Below are 22,507 nucleotides of genomic sequence, written 5' to 3'. Positions count from 1 at the left end.
GCTGATCTCAAAACCTACATGGCATGAAGAAATGGCAGCCGCATATGTTTTTATCGTGCTATAGGCCAAATTCCTGTCCAGCAACAGCTGGAGGAATGACAGCACGTGAGGCAGGGGACACGCAACAGGGTCCAAGCCTTTCCCTACACACCAACACCAACGCTGGAACGCTGTCCATTTGGCTGTGTAAGACGCCCTGATGGATGCGGCTCTAGATCCCTGAATAGTACTCACAACATCTTGAGAGAGGCCGAGCCCCTCTAAGTGTTCCCGTTCAGGGGCCATGCCCACAAACGTTGGCCTAACACTGGGTGACCGCTGATTGCTCCCTCCACCTGGGAAAGAGCATCACCGCACCACGGAATTTCCCACGGTCTCCCTGACAGCATCCTCTGTATGCAGGGAAACCAGGACGCTCCCGTGCTCTCCGGGGCTATTAAGACCGCTATCAGTCGCTCCTCCTGCACTCGGTCCAGGAACCGAGGGATCGGAGAGACTGGTGGGAAAGCATACAGTAACATCCTGGGCCAAGGTCTGTGTGCGAACGCGTCCACCCCCAGAGGGGGGTGATCCTGCCTTCTCAGGGAGAACCAGAGAGCACATTGTGAGTTCCCGCGTGCAGCGAACAGATCCACCTCCGCTCTCCCGAACCTGCTCCACACTTGGGAGAGCAGCTCGGGGTGGAGGCTCCAGTCCCCTTGTCAAGGACCTCCTCTGGACATGAGGTCTGCCCCTCTGTTCAGCTCGCCGGGAATATATACTGCTCTGATCGAGAGTATGTGTGTGCGCACCCAGCACAACAGCCGTCTGGCTGTGTCCAGCAGCTGCGCTGATCGTACACCTCCCTGACGATTTATGTAGGCTGCCGCCGTCTTGTTGTCTGTTCGAATCATCACATGATGATTCCACAGCAACGGGGCGAAGTGCTGGATTACTCTCCATATGGCGAGTAATTCCAGCGTGTTTATATGAAGGGACATGTGAGGCGGCCACTGTCCCCCCACTGCCTGCGACATGCATGTTCCCCCCCGCCCTGAGAGCGATGCGTCTGTAAACACCGAGGTGTGTGACGTCACTCTGCCGAGGGGAACCCCCACTGACAGGACATGGGGATTTTTCCAGTAGGTCAGATCTAAACCTACGGATAGAGGAATGCACACCCTGCGTCTCCTCTGACGCACGGGGTCGATGCACAGGCGAATAAACCACCTCTGAAGTCTCCTCATGTAAAGGAGACCCAGGGGAATCACCACTTGACCAGCTGACATCATGCCCAACAGCTGCATCACGGAAAGGGCTGTCACCACCCTGCCGGGTGTGACGCACCTGAGGAGAGCTGTCAAATTCTCCACTCTCCGCTGTGAGAGTCGTGCTCTCATGCGTGCTGAGTTGACCCCCTGTCAAGCCTGCAGCTTCCTCTCTGGAGCGAGCCAGCAACAGCAGGTCGTCCAGATAAAATAACACTCTCATCCCTCCTCTGCGTAGCGGCTCCAGCGCCGTCTCCACACACTTTGAAAAAGTGCGTGGAGCCAGGGAATATCCGAACGGCAGTCGATTGAACTGGTACGCTGGAATGAAAAACGCAGGAATTTCCTGTGTTTTGGGATGATGGTTATGTGGAAGTAAGCATCCTTCAGGTCTATGGAGATGCACCAATCTCCCTGGTGAACACACTCCATTATCTGTTTGATTGTCAGCATGTGAAACGGTCTTTTCCGTATCACTCTGTTGAATGCTGACAGATCTAGGATGGGTCTCATCCCCCCGGTCTTTTTCGGGATAAGAAAATAAAGGGAGTAAAACCCCCGATTTTCTTCCCCTTGAGGAACCCTGGAAATTGCTCTCTTTAACAGGAGTTTCCGCAGCTCTTACTGGAGCGCAAGCCACTGTTCTTGGGATGACAGAAGTGTTTCCTGAATCCCCTCGAACTGCGGGGGGGGTAAGGCAAATTGCAGAGAGTACCCTCTGCTGATCAGCCTGCTCATCCATCCGTCCATGACACATAGCCGCCTCCACTCTGAGCACCGCTCTGAGAGCGGGCGTACCTGTTTTTGTTGTGCTGTGGTAGTCATGGTGACAAGCCATGCCAGAGCCCTTGCCGCCGTTGCTTGTGAAGCAACCCAAGGGGGGCCCCGCCCTAAAGGGCTGTGAAGGGGTCTCCACACGCTGCATCACACCCCGACTCTCATCCTGTCTCTGTTTAGGAGAAGGCTCATAAACAGGACCCTGAGGCGGGTTTACGCTCCAACTCGCGGAGATGTGTGCAGTGCTTTTCACCTCGTGCGTAATAGCCGCGCTAGGCTTACTACGAGTGTGTGTAGGCATAACTGAGACAGAGGAAAAACCGCGCTGCTTGTTACCCGAAAGGATAGAAGCGACCGATTTCAATGTCAAGCCCTGCTGTCTTATAACCGACTGGTTAAATACCGCAGGCTTAATACAGCGAGCCTAGCTGTTTGCTAACCGACAGATTAGAAACAGCTGGCTCAAACGGCGAGTCCCTCTGTCTATTAACCGACAGGTTAAAAACAGATGGATTATGCAACAAGTCCTGCTGCCTTTTAATCAATAGATTAATGGCAGCTGGCATGACTAGTGTGGGGGACATGTGAGACACAGTTGCTACAGACACACTGTTGAGACTTGAATCATTTTTATTAATAATTGTCTCTTCCCACATAACCCCCGTAAAGAGTCATCTTCGGTTCTGCTTACTCGGAGGTTCTCTCGGAGGAGCAGACCAGGAGTGGGGGTTCTTCCTTCCCCTCCGACTCGTCGCCTGCAGATCCTGTCTCTGCGGCGGATGAGCGGAGACCTGGGACGGAGCCCCTGCAGATGCCGAAGGGCGATTCTGACGCCGTTGCTGCTCTCGCCGCTGTCCGCGCTGCCCCCGTTGAGACTGTTGCGGGGGCTGCGGGTGCTGTCGTTGCTGTCGCTGCTGTTGCTGAGGACGTTTGTCCTAAAGCCAGCTAGCGTGACGCCTTATGTCGTCTACCTGCTCTGCCGCAGACTTCATAGTCTCCACCATGGTGTGGAACTGTGGTCCAAATAGTCCGTCCGGACTGATTGGAGCCTCCAGCAGATCCTGTCCTGCACCCTCCAGTATATTCCCCTGCTGTAGCCAGAGATACCGGTGGACCTGTGTCGCCCATGCCGCAATCCGCGCCTGCGATACTGCGACTGCTGCGCACAGTGTAAGTGCAGTAGTGGCCGCCTTACCTATCTCCTCAGCCTCCACTGAGGACATGGTTTTTGACTGCTCGGACATTTCCACCATGGAGTTTGACAGCAACGCTATATTGTTCGCCGCCGCTGACGCCTGAAACGCACACTGGTGCATTCGGTCCATCTGTCGGGCGACAAAACGATCCTTGGTGGAAGCCAGCATGGGTTGCCGTCCGGTAACCGTGCTGGCCTGCCTAGCCCCAAAGAACGCCGTGAGGTTCGGCTCTAGAGGAGGCACGGTCAGGAAACCTACATCCGTGAATCCCACCACTCTCGTGAGGGGCACGTATGTCCCTATCGGAGCCCTCATTGCTCCAGGGTCCACCGCCGCCCCCTCCTGGTACTTCCTTATGGCCGGGAAGTGTGGCCAGACCGGGTCACTCCTGACCCTGTGTACCCGGGAGAACACCCCGGACATATCATCCGGAGGCGAGCTCTCCTGAGCTAGGGGAATCTAATGGGGTAATCACCTGGTGATCCCTTAATGGAGGGGGCGTAGTCGTCCGACTCGTGCCCGCCATTCGGATCCAGGAAGTCAAGGGCTTTGTCCCCGGAGTACTCCTCCTGGACGGGCCAATCGTCCTCGGCAGCCGCAGCAGCGAGAGCGTCCGCTCTCTGCTGTCTGAGGGCCAGCGGGAGACGGGCACAATGCGAGCATGATACCCCGGGAGTGAGAGCAGCGTTTGCATGCTCTATTCCCAGGCAGGACTCACACTGTGAGTGCCTGTCAAAGCTCATAATGTAGCCCGACCCGCATACGAGGCAATCCCTGACGCAACCTTGACTTTCCTGCTCAGTCTCTATCTTACCAGAAAAACAAAGCTTTTTAGGAGGAATGTTTGCTTTTCAGTAAGTAGCTCTTAAAAGAACTTGTTTTGCCTGTCAATGCTTCTGCAATGGAGCGCTGAAGAAAAGTAGGAGTGGATTGTAGGGCCTACTTCCTATTTATACGGAAGTGAGCCTGGCGGTGGGGCCCACGTCATAGGTGGGCGTGGGGTTGTTACAAAGCGATTATGCATTTGTACAGATATGGTTGATTGTATCATTTCATTATGTATTGCTTTAGCAGCATCAGCAGCAGCTGTGTGTGTGTGTGTGTGTGTGTGTGTGTGTGTGTGTGTGTGTGTGTGTGTGTGTGTGTGTGTGTGTGTGTGTGTGTGTGTGTGTGTGTGTGTGTGTGTGTGTGTGTGTGTGTGTGTGTGTGTGTGTGTGTGTGTGTGTGTGTGTGTGTGTGTGTGTGTGTGTGTCTGCAGTAATACAAAAACAAACAGATATTGTGTACATTGTGTGCATTAATGTAATGTATAGAGTCTATGATGTGGCTGAGGTAAAGTGTCAGTTGGGGTCCCGGGCCTTGTGGATGAGGCCGGTAGAATTCACTTTCAACAGATTTTTACCACCTCAGGTCTGCAAAACATACAATTGCGGTCTTTCTAATTCATTAAAGAGCTAAAAAGACCAGAAGTGAAGTTGTCATGAACACAGAAAGCTCGATAAATTGTCAAATGCAGTCCCACATTTAAAACAGCAGAGTGCGGTGGATGTGGGAAATTGTGAGAACTCTGAACATTTCCAGACTCAGGCCTTCACTCTCTGACTGTGGCAGAAACCCTCATACACGCTTTCATCACCTCCCGCCTGGACTACTGCAATGGAGTCCTGTCCGGGGTTCCAAGCAAAGCCCTGGAGAGGCTCCAATACGTCCAGAACTCTGCCACCAGGCTTCTCACCCGCACTAAGCCCTGGCAAGTGGCAACACATGACAGACATGGCTACCTGTATGTCAAATAACTGATTCCAAAATACTGCTGTTGTTTATAAAGCATGGAATGGTTTAGGCCCAAAATACATTTCTGATCTACAAATGATGAACCATCCAGAACTCTCAGGTGTTCTGGGACTGGTCAGCTTTCTGTCCCCAGAGTCAGAACTAAACATGGTTCATGCGTTCAGTTATTATGCTTTTTATGTGTTTCTGCTGCACTACTTCTTAATGCTCTTAATGTCTTTCATTTTTGTAAAGCACTATGAACTGCCGTGTGTTGAAAGGTTCTTTATAAATAAAATTGCCTCGCATACAACTGTTTTTGCAAGTGTTGTTAAAATATGCAAATAATACATTATCTTGTTAAATATTTAATAATTTGGATTCATTTACAGATTATAAATCTGAACTTTGGATCAAGCAAGTTTCATTTTGTCAACATTTTGTCATACATCAGTCCATAAGTCAGAAACAAATATCATTAGCGATCAAAAAATCAATTGTCAACATGTTTTAGGAATAAGATGGCAATCATAAAGTAAATAAAGTTATGAAAAATTAAAAAAGAGAAATTCATAAAACAACTTTTGACTTTTAACTCTTATTGTGGTCTTTTTTGTTTATTAAACCATTTAATTTGGTATACTTGAATTGTGCACTGCCTGGGTGTTTGATCCAAAAACATGTTTCTGTTTGTACTGAATATGAATCTCAACAGACAAATTGTTGGCTACTGCAAGATAATTTTAAAATGATTATCTGTGGGGCATTAGTTTTTTTTAGTACTTTAATTCATATTGAAACAATATATTGAAGGTATTACAATGAAAAGGCCAGTAAATCTCTTTACTATAGTGCATTTATCAAATGTCAAAAGACGAGCTTAAAGCAATTGTTGAAGGTAGAAAGACAAACCTTTGTACATGTACAACCTTGTCATCTGCACAGAAGATTCATGTAAATTAAAGCTGACCAACATCTGACCAAGGACGTCAAGTTAAAATACATTTTATTACATTATATAATACACATTACTATTTCTTGTTGTACACCATATGTGCTCTACTTGTGTTGAAGAAATACCTGGAGTAAAGACAAAGAAAACCCCAAGACAGTTGATCCATTACTCAAACTTCCCAAGAGAACACTAATTCGATCAATTATCAATTGGTCCCAAGAGTATTTTGATCAAAAGACTGCAGATCTGTAACTGGCTGCCAAGTAAAACAGGTTGTACGTGGAACAACAGTAACAAAAGAGGAATACTAACATTGAAAACAGACCAAAAGAACTGTAAAAAACTGAAAATAAGAAATAAATACAAAAATAAAATAAAAAACAGAGTGAAGTGAAAAATATCTTATATGATTGATATTGCAGTTGTGATGTCGTTCACAATAGAAAAGGAAATTATGACTTTGGCATCGTTTTGCTTAATTACATGGATTAGATGAAAAATATATTCAAATGATCATGGTGTGATTCCTTTGCAAGGATCTGTACCAAACAAAGTGCTTAGGGTATGATTTGTAGGAAGGGACCTCTATAACAATACTATACTTACTTCAGAATTGTATACATATTTAGTTTTGAACAATTATTGCAGCTCCGGCAATTTTGATATTGCACTAGTCCAATTTTCTATTTTAATAATTGTTCCAGGCCTCACCAGTCAGTCAATGGAACTGAACAACACCGCTTCACTCAATACACTTTCATATGTGCAAACATACCCTGTAACATTTATAGACTTTAAGACCCAATTCATTTTAGACATGGGTCTGAATTTGATTTAAAAACTGAAGAAATGATTCAACAAATGGGTACACATATCTGTCATTCTTAGATTTTTGTTTTGTGCTGTGGGACGTTGGAACATCGGGGTTGTCAGGGGTTAAGGTTAACAGTTCAATACACAACATGGCTGCTCTGACTCACATTCGCCCCCCTAAAGAGAAACAATGCGGGGGAGCGATGGTCAAAAGATACAGCGCATTAGTGAAAAGAGAGAAAGAGAACAAAAGAGCATTCTCCTGTTAAACTGCAGAGAGGAGATGGAGTGATGAATCATTTTTTTTTCTTTATCGTCATTGCAAGCCAGTTGAGACCCTCGTAGATACCGTCTCCAGTAGTGGCGCATGTTGCCTGGATATACCAGTTGCGATTGCACAGGGTGTGAAGGGCCAGCTTGTCTGTGATCTCAGCTGCATTCATGGCATTGGGAAGGTCCTGAAAGAGCAGTAAACACAATACTTAAATAGCAACTAGAGAAAAAGGCAAACATCATTTCCTGGTGTTCTTCCACTAATGATAATACAATAAACACATATTTACCTGTTTGTTGGCAAAAACAAGCAGCTTTGCATCTGCCAGTTCATCTTCAGCCAGCATCCGCATCAGCTCCTCCTTCGCCTCACCAATTCGCTCCCTGTCATTACTGTCCACTACAAAGACCACGGCTAAAGAGGGAAAAGACGTGAGGTTTGTAAGGGAGAGTGCTTTCAAGTTTCACAAGCAATGGAGGACACGACCAACAGACTGAGAGATCTGGTCAAATTAGGGAGTTTCTGACCTTGTGTGTTTTGGAAGTAATGTCTCCAGAGCGGCCTGATCTTGTCCTGACCACCGACATCCCACACTGTGAAATTGATGTTCTTGTATTCTACCGTTTCAACATTAAAACCTGGGAGGAAGGGTAAAACAAAGGGATTTTTTCAATCTTGGCATTGGTAAGAAGACCACGCAGTTGGAAACGTGTGAAGATGCAGCAGAGGACTCACCAATAGTAGGGATTGTTGTAACAACTTCTCCCAGTTTGAGCTTATACAGGACGGTTGTCTTTCCAGCAGCGTCCAGTCCTACCATCAGGATCCTCATCTCTTTACTACCGAACATACCTTTCATCAGGCTAGCAAAAGCCCCCATCTTGACTGACCTGCAGAAAAACAAACCATACAATCTTTTCTAAATGTCCCCGCCATGGGACTAATAAAGGAATTCTGATTCTGATCGAGTGATCAGGTCTTTAAACGAGGATACAAAACCATGCCAAAGAGATCATGAATCAAGTATTAATGTTCCAACTTTAAGGCTGATGTTTCATAATACAGAACACAGAAAGGCCTTTCTGGGGTTTTTGCAGGTTGACCAAGAAAGAGACTTTTTATGTTGGAAACTGAATGCAACGCTTGGAAGAACTGTTAGAAAGGCTGTTGACTGTGGTCGCAGTGCCCCCCACTGGTAGAATGAGGCACTGCAGCGGAAAGATTCTGCACAGTCAGTAAGGAACATGAAAAGAGACGAGGCTCGGGCTCAACAGACAAACGGAACACAAAGCGTTTCGAGTCTAAACCACATCCAAGTGGCGTGAGTCGTGTTCCTCTATGATAAACATGTAGTGACACGAACTACTTACTTACAACGGAATGGGGCATTTACTGACTTTACTAAATGTTTTGTGTTCATAAAGGCTGGTATTAGTATTTTATTTCACTGTACAATATCTGAATTTACATTCTTGTATATCTAAATATATTTACATGACTCCTGCATTCACTTGGTCACTTACAACATTCTATGCATTATTTAGCTTATTGTATTTTATTTTCCTTTCTGACATGTACAGTATAGTTTACTTCATCTGCATTACTTGCACATTGGTCTTGCAACATAATCTGCACTATTTGTATTCTCTATTTCATTTTGCACTATTTTTATTTAATGTTATTGTTTATGTCCTGAATTGTTGGAGGAGGATTTTCATTGCCATTTCTACACTGTAGCTACTGTGCAGTGTGCACATGACAATAAAGCCTTTAAATCTTGAATCTTTAGATGCTGAGCTCAAATGGTTTTATTTATTTAACCAAAAAGAAGAAGCTAAACATTAGCTTCTTCTTTTTGGTTAAACTGTTGTAACTTTTAGCATTCTGATATGTTTAAATGACCTGTAAGTGTGTGTTAGCAGCATGTGTGATTACTGTACATGTATGACTGTTTTATTAAAACTCTTTTAACTTGTTGATAAGACTTATAAAGACATAATCAGTTGCATCATTTAAGGAAATGGATTGTTAATTGGCTATAATATAAATATAAGCTGTTCCTGGGATTCTTATTTTGCATTCTTTGCATCTGTTTTTGTTATAGACCACACGAAAACCCCTCACCTGGACCCCTCTGGTTGTAATCAGAGGTGGAAGAAGTACTCAGATATTCTACTTAAGTAAAAGCAGAAATACAAGAGTGTAGGAAAGGAATACTCTGTAGTAAAAGTCCTGCATTGAAAAGTATTGGCATCAAAACATACTATAAGTACAGCGAGTAAAAGTACTCATTATGCAGATTGGCCCATTTCAGAATAATGTACATTATATGTTTTATAATGATTCATCATTAAAGTGCAGCTAGTTTGAATGACTTTGTATTCTGCAGGGTAGCTTGTGAATTTACTCCAGGTGGAACTAAAGTCTGATTTAACACTTTATTATATTTCACATCATTCATCCACATCTGTACTAGAGTAACTTAAGGAATTCAATCAATGTAGTGGAGTAAAAGTACAGCATTTACCTCTGAATTGTAGTGGAGTAGAAGTATGAAGTAGCAAAACATGTACATATTCAAGTAAAGTACAAGTAACTCAAATGTGTACTTAAGCACAGTACTTGAGTAAATGTACATAGTTACTGAACAACAATGGTCGTAATAAGGAGCTTTTGTGTTTGAATAAAAGGGAGGAAGAGAGAATGAACCATACCCAAGCATTGTGTGTGTCCTGTGATGGACTACCTATGTATGCAAACAGCAGTTCAAACAATATCTTAGGTCAAATGTAAGAAAGAGCCATCGTAGAGCCATGAAGACAGGATTAATAACAAATGTGGACCAGTTCATCCAGAATTGAGTTGAACCTGTATCACTGGATCGGTCTGAAATCTGTGCTACCTTTCCTGAACAGTGACGTTAAGATTCATCATTCATTAACAAGAACGATCCCACGAAGCAAAACTTGCTCTTTTCAAATGCAGAAATCTGTAATGTATTCTCTTAAACTGAGGTTAACTTCCTATCATGTCTCCCATCTACCTTAAGGCCAATTTGACTTAAGAATGGTAAAGTAGGAACAAAATATGTCGCATGTGGGAAAATACTCAGCTGGGCAAGGTAAAGTGTTGTGAGTTAAGGTAAACTGATATCGAAAAGTAATGTTACCTTTGCCTGTAGCTGTGTAAATACTTGCTTTTTCCATAATGACTCATTATAGTCATGAATTAAAGCAGGCGTTAACTGGGATCGTGAAAGTTTTAGGAAGCATAGATAAACGTTAGCATAGGGAGGAATATCCTTCACAAAAAACGACACGGAATTATAAATTCTCATTAATATGTATGAGGAATTTATATTAAAGTTTAAATATTTAAAAATGTCCTGAGGAAACAGTCGCAATGAAGTTAAACTGCCAGGGAAAAGCTCACTACGTTTCGCGCTAGGTTTTTACGTTCCAGCAAACTGTCGACGTAAACCGTTTTTTGATCTCCAAACTTAAGGTTATTAAAATGAAAATTCATATCCACGAACAGTAATGATTAATGATGAATTACACATAAAAGTAATCTACCTTTACTTGCACGTCTCAGTCCTTCTTCCTGGTCTTGTTCAACACAAATGTGTCTTTTTCCGGTGTCGTCTTCTTCTTGTTTCTGTCCCCGCCCTCTTAATGAGAAATTACAACATCTTGATAGTGCAGGTGAGAAAAACGAACATCCCTTTCGGTGAACCTAGTTATTCTCAAACACTGAAAATCAAGTCATCTACTGGACTTCTCAGCAAAAGTAGGCTACGTTAAATAAACTAAAAATATCACTCCTGAAATTAAAAAATATGATTCCAATCAGATTGTATAATTTGAAGAAATTGAGGGAGAGAAAGAGAGAGAGAAATTACAAAAAGTGCAAGAATATTGAGCATGCTTCTATTCAATTTGTCACTGTCACACTAAGTCACACTCAGACATCTCCCTATAATCAAAGTGGAAATAAAACAACTGTTTGTAGAATTGAGGCCAATCATTCATTATAGGGAGTAAAGAGACTGTGATGTGACGTGTACCTGGTTGTTCAGACGCCAGTTCAACCAGTGTGACCAGTACTGCATTCTGTCAGCTCAGCGTAGGCTGTAATAGGAGACACCCCAGGTAAAAATGTTAACAGAGTTTTCAGAAATGCTTTGTTTAGACTACGCAAATCATGCAGTATCATATTAAATATTTGCTTATTTGCATACATTTTCATATCATAAATCTGAACACTGGATTAAGCCAGGTTGAAATGTCTCCTTAACCAAAAATATGTGTGACCATATAATATATACTGTTTAGACATCACATATCTTCTTTTGGTGAAAATAAAATAAAAATGTCAAGCAATTTTCAATGCCCAATATTATATTTTGCTACATTTCCTCAGGTTGGGTTTAACATTAACTACATAACATCCATTTACGTTCAGAGATTAATTTACATACTGAATCCACTAGATGGTGCTCTATCCATGTTTTCTTTTTTTATCTGAAGGACCAATGAAGTTACATGACTGTGTAGTTTTCACTTGAAGAACAAGCTGTGTAGGCCCTTTACTAATATATTTGTATGTTGTTGTCCTTTAATCTCAGGTTGCATGGGTCTTTTAGTAACTTATCTTTTGGGTGAATGCTGTGTTTTGAGTTGTTTGGAAGATTTGTGGATTTTATTGCTTTATTGCAATGATTATATTTTAATCACTTGTAAAGTGTGGGAAATCTATTTTTGGTTTCTCCATGTTCAAGGACACTGCAGATATGCTGCCATTATGGGTCATGAAACCACCATGTTGTTTTAAAAGAAGCATCCTGCTCAACAGTAAAGCTGACAAATAAAAACCTCTGACTTCAAACAAAGTGTTTTAACTACAGAGTTTCCCTGGGGGGAAAAATAGGATTTAGCCCAAACAATATCTTGATCTGAGGTTTTGGTTCCAGTGCTTAACCAGGAGGACCGGATAGAACATGATGGATAGGTACCCAGGTGTATTTGAGCTCTCTACATCACACCAGGTAAACACACTTTGCAGCTCCTTCCACCTGGGTGGCGTAACAGTGGGAGGGAACATACAGTAACAATATTGAGAGAATCCAATGAGGGTGCAGCAGGACGATGCCCCCCTCCCCTATTCCCCAAAGGGCCCTGCCTCCCAGCGGACCACTGGGACCGGTGCAGTGGATTGAACGTCTGATTGCATGTGGGGCCGCTTAAAGAGGTGCGCCGGCCAGACGGCACAGACTTTCTCCGTTGAAGAATCAGCGAGATGAAGAGCAGCAACAACCCGGCACCATGCGCTCCAGGCTCCCACAGACCGCCTGCCTATTGCGACTCGTTGCACTCTGCATCCTCCTCTCGAACACTGCAGCTTATTTTGGGTCAGCTGAAGTGTTTTTGTTTTACTTCTGCCTAACACATTAATTGATTGCCATGTTGTTTTAACCCTTAGAGATAACAAAACGGCAACCAGTAACCTTAAGCTAAATTACGCACGCGTAATTGCGCAGAAGCTAGTAAGGTGAATTGTTATTATGTTGTTTGAAACCGCTGTAGTTTTTCTAATTGTCATGCTAATGTTTGTGGGTTATCATCACCAGTGTTATTTAAGATGTATATCAACAACATTTGTGTTTTGGCTGTTTTCACGCGTTTTTCTCTGAGTTTGTTAAACTACCGTTGACGTTTTAAATTTATACGGACTTATGCTATATTGTTGACAGTATTTTTACGAGTCCAAAAACTGATATATATTTGTGTTTTCTTTAACATACATATATATATTTGTTTTGTTTTTATTTATGGGAAGAGGAAATAACATGTTCAGGTGTTCAGAGTAGACAGCGTAAAACTAAGTTACAAATTCATCACAATCACATATTTTCTTTAGGTATAAAGTAACTGCAGTGATGGAATTATTAATGGAAACAATATCAACTTGATCGTGTAGTCATACTTCATATCAAATGCCATGAATGCAACTCACCTCATTTGTTTTTTCTTTGCATCCCCAGGCTGACAGGACGGGAACCCTTGGTGTTTTTACCTGGTCCGTTTTCCAATGAACCTCCGACGGGCAAGGCCCACCTGAAGCAGTGCGAGCAGATGAGTCTGACCCGGCGGCAGAAGAGGCTGTGTCGCAGGGAGCCGGGTCTGGCAGAGGCGCTGCGGGAGTCGGTGCGCCTCAGCCTCGTGGAGTGTCGCTATCAGTTCAGGAACGAGCGCTGGAACTGCAGCCTGGAAGGCCGGGGAAGCCTCCTGAAAAGAGGTAAGACTTAAACACCAAGTATTTTTTACAGCAGAAAGCATTAACCCATCATCCAAAGCGGGTAGTGCTGGGTTCGAACTCGTGACCATTCACTTGCGGATTCATGTCTTTAATCTTAATTTTTTCTTGAGTGACACAGCTGCCAGATGTTTTTTTAAATCTCCAACCCTGACATGATATGCAGTATGCTTTACATATTTTCAGCTGAGTGTCTCTGAACAGGAGAGCAATATTGGGTGCTGTACCTTGAGGCAATGTAAATGATCTAAAAAACAAAGTGAGACAGGCCTGCAGTGATTGAAGAAATATGATAAGCAGTTGTTTGTCTTCAGTTGAGATATTATGAAAGTTTGGAGGCACGACAGGAGACAGTTATCAAACATTATTGTTGTTTAACTTTAATAAAACGTTTGTACTGATGTGACATAAGTCACATGACAACACAGAGATAAGGTTAAGATAAAGTAAAAATAGAAGTGTGTATTGTCACAGAAAATAATATAAAATTAACACCAGTTATTGTATTATGTCGTTTTTAGAATATTAATTAAAATGGTTGTGTTGTTAATGCCTTGCTTATTGCCTTGCTTCCTCCCTGTCGCTGGTTTTAAAACACAGCAATACGTTTAACTCATTTTGAGATATAAGTTTCCTTATTAATTTGAGTTTTGTCACAACAGGTGACAGTCTAAATCCTTTTTAACATTTTATTTTGTGTTCATTAAGATGTTTTCCACATGCTTTTGCCTTCATACCTCCCCTAAAAAAAGTTTTCCAAAGGTTGTACTTAAATACTTTTTTCTATGACACGCTACAACCATTGATTAGCTACACTTGGGAGAAAAGATCAACATATTGGATACATCTCAAGTCCCCTGTAGGTCTGCTGTGCACAGAAAATGCTTTATGCATATGGATATCAGTGTGTGGGAGAACATGAACAGGTCAGCATGGAGATAATGAGGGAGTAGAAACCCTAGAAATGTGGTGCGGTGGACAAGCGCTCAAGCCCGGTGGTTATTTTTATCCCGGGAAAGCGCCCATTCCCAGAGGAAAAGGGTGGCATGATTAAACCACTTTCATCTGGGAAAATCCTTCCTAGTCAAAATAATAATTAATTGGATCAAAGTATACCCCAGTGACGGCTCTTGGTGAGCCAAATAACAGTGCATAACCAAAAGGAATGGTCAGAAGAGGAATTATGACACCAGAAAAACTTGCAGAATAATGCTGAGGTTGTAGCAAACCATGACAACGTAATGAGCTCTCTGTAAACATTTTGAAGATTGTAAACCATGAATGAACCCCTTAAGCTATAGACAGTTTGTCCTCAGAAGACTTGACACAACTTGCATTTAAAGCTCTGTAAATGTAGCCCTTTAAATGTCCTATAGTTTTACACAACATGTTCTAATCTCTCCTATATCTGTCCCAGCATTCAAGGAGACTGCCTTCCTTCTGGCAGTGTCCTCTGCGGCGCTGACTCATGCACTCGCCAAAGCGTGCAGCTCAGGTCGAATGGAGAGGTGCACATGTGACGACTCCCCCGGCATACAGCATCGAGAAGCGTGGCAGTGGGGGGTCTGCGGGGACAACCTGAAATATAGCACCAAATTTATAAAGAAGTTCCTCGGCCAAAAGAAGGTCAGCAAGGACCTGAGGGCTCAAATCGACGCCCACAACACCAACGTTGGAATTCGGGTGAGTGTGAACAAATAAACCCCCTAAAAGATTAGAAATGTGATCGAATGTGCTTCAGCAAAAGAGCCGCCCTGTCCCATCATGGAAGTTTCCTCCAGGGGAATCACAAACATCACCTATACCTGAGCTCAATTAGTTGGGCTGCAATTTTACTTCACAATTATACCTCGTGCGCCATCAGAGGATACGGATTGCGATCCTCACCTGCATATTTTCCCAGTGCCAGCCAGACAAACACCCCCTTCTTTTCTGCTGTCGTTGGCCTTGGTTGGTGGATAACAGAGAGGCAGAGGCGCTGCAACAGGGAGACAACATGGCTGTGGGATCGTTGGAGCCAGGTGTTCTCAGACATGATAAAGCTTGCTGTGCGGGCCTACAGAAAATTAAAGGTCTCATGTCGGAGAGAACGATTATAACCGTGGCCTCTTTTTAATATACGAGCGAGCATTTTTTTCCACTTACTGGATCACTGTGCTCTTCATAAATCCACCTAATGTTCATAACCACCACTGTGTAGGTCTAAATAGCAGGCCCCGGGGTCCTGAAGCTCTCACCTAGGTAGAGCCAGTGGAGACAAAAAGAAAAAAAGAAAACAGGAAGGGGGAACTATCTTATCTCATCTTTACTGAGTTAAATGTTTTCCTCACTTTACACCAATGTGGCCAAGAAGAGCTGTGTGAACAACAACATGAGGTGGTTGGCGCCCCCTCACCTCTCAGTAATGGTGCTCTGAAGCCCCTGAGGTGTTCATACCTGCAAAGGGAGGAACTGAGCAGCACTTTTCAACCAGAAGCCCCCTCTGGCTCCCTCTGTGTGACCTGTCTCTGGCCTCCGTCAAGACAGCGGCTCTCAGGCTGAGTGATCGCGCTCTCATCGCTGACCATCAAGCTCAGTGAACTATTAACCCAAACATCGTCGCACAACCGCCGCTGCATTGTTTTTGGCACTTCTTGCACAGAAATTCTTATCAATGTTTTCCATGAGCAGGCATGTACAAAGAACAGGGTGGAGAGATTCCACTGTCTGCACCGTTTGTCACCTATGCCTCGGGCTTCAGGAAAGAGAGACAGGAGAGAAGCAGACAGAGCTAGTTTCAACACATTGGGAAACAAAAAATTGCAAGAGCTGTCCAAGTGAAAAATGCGAGGTGAATGAAATACGACATTCTGAACAGTCCTCCTCAATCCATTATGTCAACATTTCTGACTGAGGTGGGCTAAAGGCGCAGAATCCTCAGACCACCACCCCTAACCCCCCTACCCACCCTTCAGGAAACGGTCTCTCTAAGTCCAGATAGACCTCCCAGATAAGAGGCCAGGTAATGAATCAAGCTGAACCAACTGACATCTCTGCATTTCCCCCCCCCCCCCTCTCCCTTGGTTTTTCTCTCTCCCATCTCAGGCAGTGAAGAGCGGGCTGAAAACAACCTGCAAGTGTCACGGTGTCTCCGGCTCCTGTGCCGTACGGACTTGCTGGAAGCAGCTGTCTCCTTTCAAAGACACTGGACGGCTGCTGAAGTACAGGTACGACACGGCAGTGCGAGTGCTGAGTGTCACCAACGAAGCCACCGGGGAGACGGAGCTGGCGGGGCCCCGGCGCCACGGCCAGAGCCTCCGCACCACTGACCTGGTCTTCCTGGAGGACTCCCCTAGCTTCTGCAGGCCCTCGCGGTACTCCCCGGGTACGGGGGGCCGGTCCTGCGCCAAAGACACCAGCTGTCAGAGCCTGTGCTGCGGACGGGGGTACAACACAGCCATGCGCCTCACCAGCCTCTCCTGCCACTGCCAGGTCCGCTGGTGCTGCCACGTGGAGTGTCAGACGTGTGTGAGGGAGGAGGAGGTGTACACCTGCAAGAACGCATAGAAGAAAGTAAAATGATCCTTTGGGAACAGAAATGTGAGAGAGACATTTTGACGTGGATGAACTATAAGCTCCAATCTCACACAGAGCATATGCAAATCTCCATTCAGACCTGCATGTTATTTGGGGAGGAATATACACTTGTAATATTATAATATTGCTGTTTTTTTTTGCTAATCGTCACCGAATTGATACGCAGCAGCTTTCCTGTAAGTTAGGATGTTTTTAAACTCTGCTTTGGATGCACTGAAATCCCATTTCTTATGGGACTGAGCTCTTAAAACAGGTACTTGGACTGGATGTCACCAGCAGTACGTCGTCTCTAACAGTGATTTTGCGTATTGTTATTGCATCGGCCCCTTCCACTTGACTATTTATTGTATCAGTCACTGTTGTACTGCTGCTTTATACCTTAACCTTCTTATAATTGCCACTAAGGCTAACATGGCCTTAAGGGGAATCCACCTGTCTGTCTTTCTGCCTGCTGTGGAGACATGTTAGGAGTTCATTTTTGATTTTAAAAAAAGCACTTAGATTGCTCTTGTTATGTATGATACAAAGATAATAAATCATGGTATAACTATTTAAAGTATATGTTTAAACCGAATCACTGGAAGCGTTGAGGGGTGCCACTGAAATACATTGTAACATGCATACACAGGGTTATTGTGTAAAGAAACAAGCTGGGTTTTCAGTTGCTCTTATGGAAATGTCTATGGAAATGTCTACATGTAGCCTAATGTGTGCTCAATAGAACAAAAGGAAATACCTGGGGTAATAGTCAGGGAAACACCAACCACTGTCTTTGAAAAACAAAAAAGAATGTTTCATTTCTGAACATACCAACCCTCCTCTCTATTTATAGAAGCATGCACTATGCTATGCTTTCAAGTTTAAAATTGAACTATTTAGTCTTCAAAGTCTAATTTAGCCACATCTTTGTTCTAAATGCCTTTGAAGTGGGCTAATCGTTCTCCTTATTTTCCTTAAATGCCAATTAAAGTAAATCCCAGTGTTTACTCACTTATCCCTACATCCACGACAACTCTTACAAGTCCATGTGTGCAGGTCAAAAGTGCACCCAAGAGGTTTATTTTATTGGCCAGTTTATGTTTTGTTTGAGTGATTCTGAACTTTATATATGATATGAATATAACTCATGTCAGGGCTCCAGGCTTATGACAACATGGAATCGTAATTTTTCTACCTCACTTCATCTTTTGGCAAATATCATTAAGATTTATGAGCTATGCAGAGTTATGTCCTGTCCTTTTGCATTTGTTTAAAGATCATAATTTAGATTTTCTTGTACAGTTCTTTTGAATTTTGCTTCAACACATCTCCAAATGTTGTTTTTTTAATCTTGTTGCATTACGTTCTTATTTAAAATAAATACATACATTTGTAACAGCGTTGTGTGTGTGTTGTGTCTTGTTCAGTTGCTGTAGGCGGTCACCTTCACAAACATGCAATACACCTGCCTGAAACTCTGCACCTATGGAGCAAAACCACTTCCTGCTGATACTGCCCTGCCCTCCTTTTCATCTGAAAGGCCTGTGGTCTCGATGCATCACCCTCTAACCGCCCGGTAAAAGGCACGGGGTGGGTGGGTGTTTGGCACGCATACAGGTGTTGTGCCTCAAGCCAGCACACCAACCGCGATGAAAATCATAATGACGATGATGAAAAAGACGATGACTTGGGAAAATGCTGTCTAACCGAGCGCTTGACCCCCGTTTCACCATTAGAACGTTACTTTGGGCTGCACCAGATTGACGATGAGAGCCGTTTACATGCTATTATCCCTGAATCATAACTTTTCCACTCATCAGCACACAGCACACAGAGGGCTATTGTACGAAGTATTTATAGTGTGTGCTCTGGTGCTTTTGATGTCGCTCTCTAATTACTATGATTACACATTATTATTCCTTATTAGAACATCAACATGCGCCCCCAAGTATTGCAGTGAATTATAGGGCCATTTAAATTGACTCTCAAAGGTTTAATAACATTAAAAACCTTACAATGGATGCACAGTTTATTATATTGTTGGAGCAAATTATCTCTCAGTGTGATGAGTTTACTGCTTGCAGCTCTACCACGAGGAGCAATAAGGAAGGTTTGACTGATTTAGAGACACACATTAACAATCTTTCTACGTGTATCTTAAAATCAAACTAGGGTTGCAAGTATTGATTATTCTCATTATTGATTTGTCTGCAAATTATTTCTGGATTAACAGTCTATAATGTATCAGATGATTGTGAACATGTGAAAGTTATGTTTTTAGATGTCCAGTTTTGTCAGTGCACTGGTCAAAGATATTCAGTTTAATATGATATAAAACAGAGAAAGCAGAAAATCTCCATATTTTGAGGAACAAAACAGCGTTTTCTGCTACTTTTTGCATGAAAAAATACTTAAACGGTAAATCCATTAACAAAATAGCTGGCAATTGAATTTTTGGCCGTTTGACCAAAACAAGTAGTAGGATTATTGTTAAAGCTTTAAATAAAAAATGGTCAATCACGCATATATAGAATTCTTTGAATGTTTGCCTTTCTTTAGAATATTCAAACGTGACCAAAAGAAAAAAGCAAAGAATTGTGTTTTCCGGCATAATAAAAGCATGTATCTCACAATTGTTTTAATTTTGGGGGTTGATCAATTCTCAAAGTTAAATAAACCATTTTAAAACCTGAACAATACATTGTTACTAAGCTGGAAACAGGGCTGTTTTACTTGGCTCACCTAAAGTGGAAATGTTTTGAGAAATGTGGTTTTAACTGGAAAGCAACAACATGCTTTTGTCTATCTAATAAAAATAAATATATTACCAATATCAACCCACACTTTTATCCTTTGCTTCAATATTAATTTCCCCTCTTGGACAATAAAGTTGAAATCTTCAGTTCAGTGCTACACAAGTGCGTCATCCGTCAGGTCATCCAAGTTCATATGCCGAGACTACTGACTCACTATATTAACTCACCATATTATAATATTGCGGATCAATATTTAACTTTATTCAACATGAATGCTGTATTTTCATAAAGCGGCGTTCTGAGAAGAGCGGTGGGATGAGAGAGAGGAGTGTGTCGCAGAGAGTGGGTGGACGGGGTTGAGATATTGAGGGACAGAAAGGAAAAAGATGAGGATGGAGGGATGAGAAGGGATAGTTTGTGGCCCCGCGAGGCCTATCCCCTGCTGCTGCTGTTGTTGTTTTATAATGAACTCCTAAAGCCTTCATTTCCCTCACTACCCTGAGTGGGGGGGGGGGGGGGGGGTGCAGCGATGGGGGCTGCTGAGTCCACAGCCAGATTCGCACGCACAAGCCCAGAGGGTGGCTGCTTTGAGCGGGGTGGGGGGTTGGACGGAGCAGGGGTGCAACAGGCAAGCTCCTGTGTGTGTGTGTTTGAAAAAGTCCTGACAGCAGACAGGTGAGGGCAGAAAAGGTTTTTGCATATGTGTGTGTGTGCATACTTGCCCTGTGCACACCTGTGGTCACTTCAGCAGGAATGATGTGGGAGTGTGTGTTTGTAGTCTGGTTCTCCTGTGCGGGCAGTCAGCCGGCTGTATGCTGGAGCTTCTCTCCGTCACCCTGAATGGCACAATGTATGGTAACGCTGGTGGTAACACTATCTCTTGTGTCTGCACTGGCCTGGTTCAGGTAAAGGTTACTATGCTCTGATGGATGAAGATGAATTGGCACACCGGGGCTGCTGAGGCATTTGTATGAGATATGTATTATATTTGCATTGCTTGGCGAAAAATAAATATTATCCAAAGCAACATACATAGCTTTCGGGGTTTATACATCACTCATTTGTGTAAGAACAGTAGAAGTTAACTGAAGCGTAGAAGGCTTAGATACTTTGCTCAAGGACACAAAGCGCAAGGCCGTTCCTGTAATCGGAACCTGAGCCTCGGGTCAAACTTCTACACCCTACACGACTTCCGCCTCTGAGGAGAAGGTGCTGAGATAGCATCAGTGCGGGGCCTAATCCCCACAAACACTCTGACATGGCACAGAGAAAACATTAAATGATGAACAAGATGAGGAGGGACACAGATTGGGTGCAGAAGAAGAGGTGAGAGAGTGAGAGAGGCAGAGTTGTGAATACGGCATGGGGTAGGAATTTGGAATGTGAAATGACTAATACAATTGCTCAACCCACAACAAGAACACGCACTGCCTAGAGCTACGACAAGGCTGAGTGCATACCTCTATGGGGGGGCCTAACGCAGAGGCCAGGGTGGACAGGGAGGGTGGCTGAGAGACAGTGTGTACCTGTGAGACGGTCAAATGAGCGGGCAGCACGGTTGAAATTATGGATTTACGTCTGAGAACAGAGAAGAGATGGTTAGAGTAGAATAGATATTTAGTACAGTCAAGATAGTCAGTGTCATCCTGTAATACCAGAGTCTAGCCTCTACAACTTGGAGAACAGCGTCATGTGAGATGGTCATTTGATTAATTGACCAATAGAAAATGCATATTTCTTCATAACGGATACAAAGTTTAAGTCTGTATTGTAAGCAGAATACCCAAAATGTATACTTCCAATTTCTCTAGATTTGTTCCTACAACAATACCCCTATATGAATTCAACAAAAGATATTTGGGTTTTAAACTTCCAGGAAATTATGACAGCATTTGGCAATGTCGGTCTAGATTGAAAAATATCAACTGTTAGATGGATAGCCGTGACATTTTGTACAGACATTCATGGTTCCCAGATGATGAACCCTAGTGACTTTGGAAACTTTTCATCTAGGGCCACCATCAGGTCAATATAATATTTGTCCAATACTTTGGTTTATGAACAAATATTGCAAAATGCATGACATTCCCATCGACTGTGGCTGACAAATCAACACGTTAGCCTTTTAAAATCTGAGGTGGTTATCGTTACACCTGCTATACATCAGCTTGTTAGCTTTGTACATGTGAGAATGCTTGAGTAGAGCCTGACAGAGTCTTGAGTCTGACATTTGATTGACCTGATGATGAATCAATTCTTAAAAAAACGCATCAACCGATGGATCAATTGTGAAACGTAACCTTGCTACATCTTTACAGCTCCTAAAGCATATCAGGCTACAGCCGTGGTGTATTTGACACTGTTGCACATCATTTCCTATGCACATATACAAGCAAATGTAACGAATGTATAAAATATAAATACATTTAAAAATTAAGAATAGGGGTTAAAAGTCAAACATGGATATAACGGGGTTTTTGTTGTGAATACATAACAATTAGTTATATTCAAACATAATCTATTAACTATTTCAAAAACAAAAATGACTTTGAAAGCCTCTTTTAAAAAAAATAGTTTTATGAAATGTTTGTAAAATAAAAGTGATATATCATGGAATCAATATATGACAAGTTAATGAATACAGAAACTTTCAACCGACCCCTTGGCAGAGTGCCACACTGTGAATCACTGTGTTACATTAGTAAATCAACATTATAAATAAACATTTTCAATCAAAACATCTTGCCCAGCTTGGTATAAATTGGTTAAAAGATTGAGATGGAGGCTTGAGGGAGGTGGCTAACAACAGAAAGAAGAAGCGTAACGCAGTAGGTGGGGCAGCACAC

The 22,507-nt window shown here is 43.1% G+C and overlaps 2 protein-coding genes across 2 annotated transcripts; one reads left to right on the top strand and one right to left on the bottom strand.

The window, feature by feature from the left end:
* Positions 1-5,982: 5,982 nt before the first annotated feature.
* Positions 5,983-10,705, bottom strand: arf2a (ARF GTPase 2a). The gene is made up of 5 exons (XM_034089010.1): positions 10,611-10,705; positions 7,771-7,925; positions 7,563-7,673; positions 7,325-7,449; positions 5,983-7,219 (listed from the first exon to the last, which is right to left on the bottom strand). Exons 2-5 carry the CDS (start codon positions 7,913-7,915, stop codon positions 7,058-7,060), a joined length of 543 nt encoding a protein of 180 aa, XP_033944901.1. The 5' UTR covers positions 7,916-7,925; positions 10,611-10,705; the 3' UTR covers positions 5,983-7,057.
* A 1,568-nt stretch (positions 10,706-12,273) lies between these two features.
* On the top strand, positions 12,274-18,259 carry wnt9b (wingless-type MMTV integration site family, member 9B). Its single transcript, XM_034089009.1, has 4 exons — positions 12,274-12,445; positions 13,079-13,332; positions 14,768-15,033; positions 16,435-18,259. The coding sequence occupies exons 1-4, from the start codon at positions 12,360-12,362 to the stop codon at positions 16,894-16,896; spliced, it is 1,068 nt and encodes a 355-aa protein (XP_033944900.1). The 5' UTR covers positions 12,274-12,359; the 3' UTR covers positions 16,897-18,259.
* The last annotated feature ends 4,248 nt before the right edge of the window (positions 18,260-22,507 follow it).

This window comes from Pseudochaenichthys georgianus, chromosome 8 (genome assembly GCF_902827115.2).
Source record: "Pseudochaenichthys georgianus chromosome 8, fPseGeo1.2, whole genome shotgun sequence".
NCBI lineage: Eukaryota > Metazoa > Chordata > Actinopteri > Perciformes > Channichthyidae > Pseudochaenichthys > Pseudochaenichthys georgianus.
The sequence above is the reverse complement of the archived record's forward strand: the minus strand, read 5'-3'. Positions and strand labels throughout refer to the sequence as shown.